The following is an 11,181-nucleotide window of genomic DNA, read 5'->3' on the forward strand; positions in this document are numbered from 1 at the left end:
TTTTGTGGGACTTTCTCCTATACTGGGGTAACCTTTTCACTGACGCAACTGCATCAGTCAGTCCATCAATGTTTGGACTGCCTAGCAGATGTAGCTCACGGCAGCCAGTGAAAGACAGGAAGACAATGGGTCATATCCTAGTGTCCACTTCAAAGATATGCCTCCAATGACTGATATTCCTTCCTCCAGTTCCTACCGCCCAACAGTGCACTGCTGGGGATCATGCCTTCAGCACTGGGGTGTCTGGGGGACACTCAAGCCTAAGCCACAGTAAGCATCTTGGATGACCTTTTCCCCACTCTTTCCAGCTGAGAGAAAGGTACTCAGTGCTCATTCCCAGGGGTAAATCAGAGCAAACCTTTCCTCTCCCAACACTTGCCTTCCTAGCCTCCTCCTTCAGAACTGAACATGGCTCTGACCAATGGGATATAAAAAACAAGCCATGGGGGCAGGGTTTCTGATAACGTTGTCCCTCCCTGACAGTGATCCTCGTGTAAGGACCACCACCCCCATTCATTTTGAGAAACAGGTGCTCACTGTGTCCCCAAGGCTGGTCTCAAACTTATTATCTTCCTGCCGCAGCCTTCTAAGAAACCGAGATTAAAAGTGTGTAGTTAGCCCCTCCCACTTGCCACAGATGGTACTCACTTGGCCAGGGATGACTCAGCCGGACATAAGGGAGGCAGTGGTGGCACTGCTCTGTCTTACGTTACCTCTTCCTTTCCACCCGTGGATCGTGATGCTGTGCCTGAGTGATTTCAGTAGTATGACAAGGAGGACATGCTCCCTCTTCCTGTCAGAGAAGGGTTTTGGAGGGGGAAGTCGGATAAAGGATGCAGTTTCCATGTGTTTATGTATTTGCGTGTTTTGTCTGCATGACTGTTTGTGTACCACGTGCACGCCTGATGCTCTTGGAGGTCCGAGGGCACCAGATCTCCTGGAATTAGAGTTGCAGATGATTGTGAGCCACTATGTGAATGCTGGGAACTGAGCCTGGATCCTCTGCAAGAGCAACAAGTGCTCTTAACCACCAAGTCAACTCTCCAGCCCCAGCAGGTTTTTGGGTTTTTTTTGAGATAAGTTTCTCTGTGTAGTCCTGGCTATCCTGGAACTTGCTCTATAGACCGGACGGCCTCAAACTCAGAGATCCGCCTGCCTCCACCTCCTAAGTGTTGTGCCACCACTGCCCAAATAGCACCAGCAGGTTTTTGTTTGTTTGTTTTTTCGAGACAGGGTTTCTCTGTATTGCCTTGTACCTTTCCTGGAACTCACTCTGTAGCCCAGGCTGGCCTCGAACTCACAGAGATCTGCCTGCCTCTGCCTCCTGAGTGCTGGGATTAAAGGCATGAGCCACCGCCGACTGGCCTAGCCCCAGCAGTTTTAATGTATAATTAATTGTGCATGTGAAAATAAAATTATTAGTTCTTTTAGTTTCAAAAAAAAAAAAAAAAAAAAAAAGATCATTTAATCCCAGCACTTAAGAGACAAAGGCACAGAAATCTCTGGGTTTGAGGCCAGCCAGGTCTGTAGAGTGAGTTCTAGAACAGTCAGAACTACACAGAGAAACCCTGTCTTGAAAACCAAAAATCAAAAACTAAACAAAGTCACCTCAGGGGCTGGAGATATTCCTCAGTCAGTAGAGTGCTTGTTGCCCTAGCAAATTTAAGCCCTGGTTCAATCCCCAGTTTAGTATTATCCTTGGCTGTGTAGGGAATTTGAGGCCAGACTGGGCTAGAGACCTTGTCTCCAAAAATGAAAGTTAATGAAGCTGGGAATGCTAGCTCATACCAATACTTGAAAGTTTCAGGTAGATGAATGCCAACAGTTTAGGGCCAGCCTGAGCTCTTCAGTGAGTTCTAGTGGTAAAGCACTTGCCTAGCATGCATCAGTCCTTGGGTTCAATTCCTAGAACCACCCCTGATGAGAAGAGGAAGAAGAGAAGTGAGGGGAAGCGAGGCAACCAGGGGTGGTGGGTCATCCCTGTAACCCTAGCACTTGGGACACTAGTGCAGGAAGACGAGAGTTCAAGGCTAGCTTGGGCAACAGAGTGAGTTCCAAGTCCACTTATTTGCAGTTCAAGATCCTTTCTCAAAAAATCCAAAGGTGAATGCTGGGTGGCGGTGGCGCACGCCTTTAATCCCAGCACTCTGGAGGCAGAGCCAGGCGGATCTCTCTGAGTTCGAGCCCATCCTGGTCTACAGAGTGAGATCCAGGACAGACACCAAAACTACACAGAGAAACCCTGTCTCGAAAAACCAAAAAAAATTTTTTTAAAAATCCAAAGGTGGAAAAAAATGAAAGAAGTTCATCTGCATGCAAGAATCAGGTGGAAGGCATGTGTGTGCATATACACACCTTTACAAAATGCACACACATTATTAACAGTGTAAGTTTGTTGTCTGTAGGAAGCAATGGGTGAAGGCTTCACCAAATCTCATGAAGGTAACAAGTTAATATGAACTGGAATTCTTACTGCTATATCCACCCTTGTTATTTTTACACCATTGCTGTTGAGGAGAGGAGACGGGACGAGGTTGGAGGATTACAGTAAGGAGCCCCTCGTCCTTCCCGACACGCACTTGACTGCGTCAGAAGTTCTATACAGTTGACTGGAGACTGTCCTACATAGAAACTTTTTCTTTCTTTCTTCCTTTTTTAAATGTTTTAATTTTTTTAATTTCTTTTTATGGTGTTTTGCCTGCATGTATATCTGTGTGAGGGTGTTGGAGTCTGGAACTGGAGTTACAGACAGTTGTGAGCTGCCGTGTAGGTGCTGGGAATTGAACCTGGGTCGTCTAAAAGAGCAGCCAGTGCTCTTCACTGATGAGCCATCTCTCCAGCCCCCCTACATAGAAACTTTACACAGAAATTATATTCCCTTCCTAAAAACATCATGAACAACACCATTAAGATAGAGAAATTCATGCTCAGGATTACATACATGCGTAACACAGGACTATAGAAAATGGAGAAAGCCCTGAGTGATTCTGTGCTAATGACATGCGTAAGGCCAGGTCAAGGACTACAGAGCCTCAGGTCTATGGAATAGATCTTCACCCTGGAGTGAGGTCCAGAGGCAAAGCAAAGTCTTCCTCAGAGGACCGGGTCCCAGTGTTGACTGTGTGTGTGTGTGTGCAGAAAATGTCCAGACAGCTTCTTCCACCTTGTATTTATGTCCTGAAGCCTGCTCCCCTACAGACACTGCTCCTGTGAGATCAGCTAAGCCCTCTCCTGGACCCAGCTGGACACCATAGGCCCTGCCCCCATGCCCTCTGTACTTAACCCCACTCCTCTGTTCAACTCGACATAATAAACACGCTTAGCTTCCAGAGGCTGCCGTTTCTCTAGATGAGCCCACACCACTCCATCACAGCTTCCTGTCTATGTATGTCTTGTCTTCATTCCCTCTCCGCCCCAATCAGCTCTGACCCTGGGGCCATGTTGGATGTGGCACAGGATGCTCAGCAGGTGCCATCTGCCAAACCTAACAGCATCTGCTGCCAAACCTAACTTGAGTTGGATCCCTGGGCCCTACAAGGTAGAGGAGACAGCGGATTTCTGCAAACTGTCCTAGGACTTCCATATGTGCTCTGCGGCACACACCACACATGCACAGATAAACAAATATAATAAAAAGTTGTTTAAAAAGTTTGTCTTTGAGCCGGGTGATGGTGGTGCCTGCCTTTAGTCCCAGCACTTGGGAGGCAGAGGCAGGTGGATCTTTGTGAGTTTGAGGCCAGTCTGGTCTATAGAGCAAGTTCCAGGACATCCAGGGCTACACAGAGAAACACTGTTTCCAAAAACAACAACAAGTTTGTCTTGGTTAAGATGGTTCAGAGGGTCAAGCATTTGCTTCAGAATTCTGATGACCTGAATCTGATTCCTGGGACACAGAAAGGTGGAAAGAGAGAACTGTCTCCCAAAAGTTGTCCTCTATCCTCCACACGTGGCAGCTGCGCATGCCCTGCCTGTTGTGGAATATTACTTTAGGTATGTAATGGCTGTTACATTTGTTTATGCTGAGGAATATTACTTTAACTCTGTAACGGCTGTTACATTTGTTTATGCTGCATTTGTTTAATTATGTAAAGATATGTTGCTGTTTTACTTTGCCTGCCTAAGGCACCTGATTATTCCAATAAAAAGCTGAATGGCCAATAGCTAGGCAGGAGAGGGACAGGTAGGGCTGGCAAGCAGGGAGAACAAATAGGAGGAGAGAGGAGAGAAAAAAAGAGAGAAGAGGGTGGAGAAAGAAAGGGGGCCGTTCAGGGCCAGCCAGACACAGAGTAGGACATACAGGAGGGGAGAAAGGTAAAAAGCCCCAAGGCAAACCGTAGATGAAGAGAAACAGGCTAATTTAAGTTATAAGAGCTAGTGGGACAAGCGTAAGATAAGGCTGAGCATCACCTACATGGGCACATGGGTGAGCACATGTGTGTGAGCATGCATGTGATGAATTTTTAGGGTTTTTTGGTTTTGTTTTAAATTTATCACATTTACAATATTTATGGGTGGGTATATTTTTGTTCCCCCTTTGTTTGCTTTTGATACATGGTTTCACGGACCTGGAATTAGCCCAGAAAGGCCAGCCTGGCTAGCCACTAAGCTTCAGGGGTCTGCCAGTTCTGCAGCACGAGCAATACAAGCAGAAGCCACCATGATGGTTTTTTTTTTTTTTTTTTTTTTTCTCCCTCGGGTTCTGGAGAATCAAACTCAGGTCCTAATGGAGCGATTTTCTGAGCCCAGATCACCTATTTTAAACAATATAACTCCAAAAGGCCCCCGAAATTACCTACATAGTTGCTGCTGAAGCACATGGGGCCTCCTCTTCTAACCCTAGCCCCTCAGATCAGGTGTCTGCTTTCTCCTAATTAACTGGCTGAGGCAATCCTTTACTGGGACTCTTGGAATTCGCCTGGGCTGCACTGTGTCAGGAATCCCAGGGCACCTGACTAAGAAGGCGCCCGCGGCTCTGAAAGGGGGAGTTGTCGGCCTGCAAGGGCTGTGTTCCCGGCTGCCACTGCCAGGAAGACATTTTGAATAGTTTAGTAATTGCGATCTGTTCCGTGAGGGCGATTTTAAAGCCACATGTTAGCCCTAACCACGTTACGAATTCCTATGGTCAGTAGTAGTTTATTGACTATAATCTGGTCATCACAGCGCTCAACACAACGCCAAGCAATCCTTTAAGAAAATTTGTATAGCACAAAAAAATCCTTGCTCTCTATATTCGGTGAGACATTTTCCTTCTAGTTCCTCACTCCTTCAAATTTAGCTACCGTTTCAAATGTTTTAAAAATCTTTTTTGAAAGAGCCCTTAGTTAGGGCTTCTCCATCAAGTTGGTAGCTTAAGGCTAAAGATGGGGCCTAGCCGGTCCTTATTTTAACATTTGGATGATTCAAGTTGCTTCCAGCACTTGGGGCTCCCTTTAGTTTCGAGAAGGAGCCATCACAGTACACCAAGGGGTAGCTGCTGGGCTTTATAAAGAGTTCTCACAGTAGCAGGTAAGCAGGGAATGCACAGCCTTTAAAGGAAGCGAGGAGAAAAGGCAAAACTCACGCATCCCGGATAATAATGGGCTGAGCTACCGGGACCACACGTTCCTGCCTTCTAGGGTGCTTCACCTTGAACACCTGCGGACCTCTCAGGCCCGGGGTCCGCCCAGATCGCGGGAGCAGCCTCCCGGGGGCCCCCAGGCCCGCTCCCCCTGCCGCAGCGCCCGCGCCCGCGCCCGCTCCCGCTCCGCATTGCAGCGGCGCGCCCCAGTCCGCAGCCCCGGCGGCGCGCGCCCCGGCGGCGGCCCGCCCCGCGGAGCTCCGGCGGGAGGAGGCTGCGAGCCGAGCCCGCCTCTGCGGCGGTCAGGCCGGGCGCCCAATGGACGCGGCTGGCCGGGGGAGGGACCGTGGCCACCCGGCCGCGCCCGCCCCGCCCCGGCGGCTACTTAAGAGGCGCCCGCGCCGCCGCCTCTGCCTCATTGCGTTACTTACCTCGACTCTTAGCTGTCGGGAACGGTAACCGGGACCCGGTGTTCTGCTTCTGTCACCCTCGCCTTCTAACCCGTAGCTACTACCATGGTGAGCGCGTCGGGTGTGGGCAGGGGGAGCGGGAGAGGACGGGAGGGGACGGGAGGGCGGCTCGCTGGGGCCCCGGAGCCCGGGCGTGTGCGAGCCGGAGAGCGTGGGGCCCAGGCTGCGGGGCGACGCCCGGGGTCTGGCGTTGGAGAGCGGGCGGGAAGGGGCGCCCCCGGGTCCTCCCGGACTCCGGGTCTGCATCCGTCCACGCCCTGCGCGGGAGCTGCGGCATGGCGCTCTCCGACCCCAGCCTTCCCGCCCGCGGGCCCTTCCCCCACGCTCGCCTCGCGCTCAGCTGCGCGGGCGCGAGCACCGAGCCTCTTCCCCGCCCTCACTTCCTCTTCGGCGCCAAAGGGCGGGGGCGGGAAGGCGCCGGGGACAAAGGACGCATGCGCGACCGTTAGGTTCCCGCCGGCGCCAGTGCGCGGCGGGAACCGCCTCTGCAGAGTGCGCGTGCGCGCTGGGGCACTGCGGGTTTCCTTCGTTCAGGGTGTGTCTCCTTGTACCTGTGCGTTTGGGGGTGGCGGGGCGGGGGGACAAACCCAGGCCCTCGCATTCTAAGCCGCCGGCCCTCTGCTGCCGAGGTACAACCTCAGCCTCGACCTTCCTTTTGCTTTTAACGAAAGGAATGAGGAGTATGGGGAGGGTTTCCTCAACTGTATTGCACCATGCGCAACTCGCCCACAGCATGGAGTCCCAGCGGTCTCGAGTTAGGGATTTATGTGGGGCTAGGGGGCAGGGTTTTCGGGGAAACAGAAATGGGACCTGGGCGGTTGATAAATCTCCTGCCGGACCGGAGCAGAGGTGGAGGAGCTGAGCTCGGTGCCCACCAGCAGCCTCCCGGGCGCCTGGCTGCCTGCTCTCTTGACGGCTCGTTTGTCTGGTTCGGCAGAGCCCTGCCCTTGTCCCTGCTGCAGCGAGACATCTCCCCTCACTGCTCAGCCACCCGCTTCCTCTGCCTAGAATTGTCCGGAAATCTGGACACAAGGCAGAAGGAGAACTCGGAGGACGGAGGGGGTCTTGGTTTTCAAAAAGAGGAAGTATGACTAAGAACTCCTAGGTGTGAAAAAGGGAAATCGGCTGTTTTGTTTTCTTAATAAAGAAATGCTTGCGAGTTTTAAGGATTTGTCACGTTGTGCCTATGAGCTACAACAACAGCTGCTTTTGGCGTTGTTAATTTTTTTCCCCCATCTTCCTCTCATTCCACAGCGTGAGTGCATCTCCATCCACGTTGGCCAGGCTGGTGTCCAGATCGGCAATGCCTGCTGGGAACTCTACTGCCTGGAACATGGCATCCAGCCTGACGGCCAGATGCCCAGTGACAAGACCATTGGGGGAGGAGACGATTCCTTCAACACCTTCTTCAGTGAGACAGGCGCTGGCAAGCATGTGCCCAGGGCTGTGTTCGTAGACCTGGAACCCACGGTTATAGGTAAGTGGACCAGGAGCTTCCCTGAGGCATTCTGTCCTGCTCACAGACTCAGTCTCTCTTCAGACACCGAACAGTGAGTGAGCGTGTGCGGACTGTTGGTGCATGGCTGACTGCTTCTCCTTTTGCAGATGAAGTTCGCACTGGGACCTACCGCCAGCTCTTCCACCCTGAACAGCTCATCACAGGCAAGGAGGATGCTGCCAATAACTATGCCCGGGGCCACTACACCATTGGCAAGGAGATCATTGACCTTGTCTTGGACCGAATCCGCAAGCTGGTAAGTGCCATAGATGGGTACATTTAAAATGCAGTGAGAGGGTTCTGGTGTTGAGTGTGCTTGCCAATACAACAATACATTTTCTTTTCTCCTACAGGCTGACCAGTGCACAGGTCTTCAGGGCTTCTTGGTTTTCCACAGCTTTGGCGGGGGAACTGGCTCTGGGTTCACCTCCCTGCTGATGGAGCGGCTCTCTGTTGATTACGGAAAGAAGTCCAAGCTGGAGTTCTCCATCTACCCAGCCCCCCAGGTTTCCACTGCTGTGGTTGAGCCCTACAATTCCATCCTCACCACCCACACCACCCTGGAGCACTCTGATTGTGCCTTCATGGTAGACAACGAGGCCATCTATGACATCTGTCGTAGAAACCTCGACATTGAGCGCCCAACCTACACTAACCTTAACCGCCTTATTAGCCAGATTGTGTCTTCCATCACTGCTTCCCTCAGATTTGATGGGGCCCTGAATGTTGACCTGACAGAATTCCAGACCAACCTGGTGCCCTACCCTCGCATCCACTTCCCTCTGGCCACCTATGCCCCTGTCATCTCTGCTGAGAAAGCCTACCATGAGCAGCTTTCTGTAGCAGAGATCACCAATGCCTGCTTTGAGCCAGCCAACCAGATGGTGAAATGCGACCCTCGCCATGGTAAATACATGGCTTGCTGCCTGCTGTACCGCGGTGATGTGGTCCCCAAAGATGTCAATGCTGCTATTGCCACCATCAAGACCAAGCGCAGTATCCAGTTTGTAGATTGGTGCCCCACTGGCTTCAAGGTTGGCATTAATTACCAGCCTCCCACTGTGGTACCTGGTGGAGACCTGGCCAAGGTCCAGAGGGCTGTGTGCATGCTGAGCAACACCACAGCCATCGCTGAGGCCTGGGCTCGCCTAGATCACAAGTTTGATCTGATGTACGCCAAGCGTGCCTTTGTGCACTGGTATGTGGGTGAGGGTATGGAGGAGGGGGAGTTCTCTGAGGCCCGTGAGGACATGGCTGCCCTGGAGAAGGATTATGAGGAAGTGGGTGTGGATTCTGTTGAAGGAGAGGGTGAGGAAGAAGGAGAGGAATACTAATCCATCCTGTAAACCCCTGGATCATGTCAAACTCCCAGAACTTCAACATTAGCTGACAGGCAGCACTGATGATGCTTCTGATTGTGTTACCTTCAATTCTGTGATCATGTCTTCTCCATGTGTCCCTGTATGTGTTTTCCATGATGTCTCAAAGTAAAAGCTTTAAGAAAATTGGTTTCTGTATACTTTTGTTTGGTATGAGTATCCTGTGTCCCAGACCAGCCTTTACCTAATCCTACAATCTTGATGCCCTGGGGTAGTAATCACTATCACTCACGGATTGAGTGCTGCTTGTACGCCAGGGGAGCACTGGACAGTGAACAGCATTCCCTAACTACTGGGCTATTCTAAAGTCACGATGCTTGGGAAAGTCCATGTGACATGTTAGTGACCCAGACCCCACACTACCAAAATGTCCAATGATCCTTGAGGCTGGCTCGGTGCAAACGTTTAATACCTGCACTTAGGATGCAAAAACAGTTACAGGCCAGTGGGAGCTACATGGTACTGGGAAGTGTGTATTAAGAACAATTTTGAGGGTGATGGACAGCCCTGTTTAAGGATTATGATCTATGGAACAACATAAGACCTGTGTTCAATGATTGGTGCCAAAGTCTCCAGAGGTGAAAATTAACAGTGGTCGTCTCTTACCAAGAAAGAACCAAAGAATACATAGTCCAGTCTCCTGGTAAGGGTTGCGTTGCAGGCAGTGGGAACATGTGTCAGTGTTAGGACTCAATTTACACCACTAAGCGTGAGGATATTTGGACTTGAGATGTCGCCAAAGGCCTCAGACATGCTGGGCAAAGGCTGCACCTCTTTCACTTTGAGATGGTCTCGTTGCCATGCTGGTCTTGCTAACCAGTCTGTAGCCCAGGGCTGCTTCCACCTCCAGAGTGGGATTAAAGACATGTACCTCTGCCAGAAGTAAAAGCTGGAGGATCAGGAATACAAGGCTAGCCTGAGCTATAGAAGACCCTGTCCCAAGAAAAAATGGAAACAAAACCACACAAACTAGGTGCGGTGGCTGAGTAAGTTGAAGAGTGCCTCAAGAGTGAGAAGCAGCAAGTCTACCCTACTCAAGCCCCGCATCCCAGTGAGGTGCTATCACAACCACCAAGGTAGGGCCTACAGAGATGAGAGGACAGTGCTTATTCAGAGGATCCAAGTTCACCCAAGCAGCCATGTCTGTTGGCTAACTGCAGCTCCAGGGAGGACTGACCTCTCAGACTTCTGATACCAGCACTCATGTGACCCACTCACATACTATAAAAATCTAAAAAACCCCCAAACGAGGTGGACAACTGAAAAACGCTGAAGTTGACCTCTGGCCTCCACACACATGCTCACACTTTGTACGATCATACACATCCACACATACGTACAGAGAACACATCTTTTTACAAGGGAGATTGTGTCAGGCGTGGTGCTGCAAACCTTTAATCTCAGCACGCAAAAGGCAGAGGCAGGTGAATTTCCGATTTCAAGGCAGGCCTCTTTCACACTGAGTTCCAGGACAGGACTGCACAGAGCCTGTCTCAAAACAACAAATTTAGGGATTGCAGGCCTGTGTTTGTAGCTCAGTTTGGTAGGTGTCTGCCTAGCGTGCACGAAGCCCTGAGTTCGATCCCTAGCTCTGAACTCCACCTGGCATGGGGGCTGAGGCCTAAACTCTCAGCACTCACAGGGTGGAGGCAGGAGGATCAGAAGTTGTTCAAGGTGCAGTACCTGGTAAAGCCTGTGGTGTAATGAAGGCTCCAAAATGAAGAAATCAGGATGATCCCCCTCTTAGGCCGACTTTTTTTTTTGAGACAGGTTTCCATAGGTGTCCCAGGCTGATCTTTAACTTTATCCTTCTGACTCAGCTTCCCAAACGTTAGCATTACAGGCAAGTACAACTGCATGTGGCCATCTTAGGATCTTTACTGTTTAGTCAACATAAACTTCAACATTTTATAACACACACACATTCCTTACAGCCCTGGTCCTCCATAAGCACTTCTAGAGAAGGTGAGTCCCAAAGGCCTATCCCTAGGGATCAGAGAAGGTGAGTCCCAAAGGCCTATCCTAGGGATCAGAGAAGGTGAGTCCCAAAGGCCTATCCCTAGGGATCAGAGAAGGTGAGTCCCAGAGGCCTATCCTAGGGATCAGAGAAGGTGAGTCCCAGAGGCCTGTCCCTAGGGATCAGAGAAGGTGAGTCCCAGAGGCCTGTCCCTAGGGATCAGAGAAGGTGAGTCCCAGAGGCCTATCCTAGGGATCAGAGAAGGTGAGTCCCAGAGGCCTATCCTAGGGATCAGAGAGACTTGACTTTTGTTCTGTCAC

The 11,181-nt window shown here is 50.9% G+C and overlaps 1 protein-coding gene across 1 annotated transcript; it reads left to right on the forward strand.

Annotated features, from left to right (window-relative positions):
• Window positions 1–5,962: 5,962 nt before the first annotated feature.
• On the forward strand, window positions 5,963–9,033 carry Tuba1b (tubulin alpha 1b). Its single transcript, XM_028891952.2, has 4 exons — window positions 5,963–6,075; window positions 7,282–7,504; window positions 7,633–7,781; window positions 7,879–9,033. Exons 1-4 carry the CDS (start codon window positions 6,073–6,075, stop codon window positions 8,857–8,859), a joined length of 1,356 nt encoding a protein of 451 aa, XP_028747785.1. The 5' UTR covers window positions 5,963–6,072; the 3' UTR covers window positions 8,860–9,033.
• Window positions 9,034–11,181: the final 2,148 nt, after the last annotated feature.

The sequence above is a fragment of the Peromyscus leucopus genome, chromosome 20 (assembly GCF_004664715.2).
Source record: "Peromyscus leucopus breed LL Stock chromosome 20, UCI_PerLeu_2.1, whole genome shotgun sequence".
Lineage (NCBI taxonomy): Eukaryota > Metazoa > Chordata > Mammalia > Rodentia > Cricetidae > Peromyscus > Peromyscus leucopus.

Excerpts from the sequence above, each read along its gene's own strand:
- Tuba1b (XM_028891952.2), top strand. Across the intron at positions 7,505-7,632 it reads CCTGGAACCCACGGTTATAG|ATGAAGTTCGCACTGGGACC; the intron begins GTAAGTGGACCA and ends CTCCTTTTGCAG. Across the intron at positions 7,782-7,878 it reads TGGACCGAATCCGCAAGCTG|GCTGACCAGTGCACAGGTCT; the intron begins GTAAGTGCCATA and ends TTTCTCCTACAG.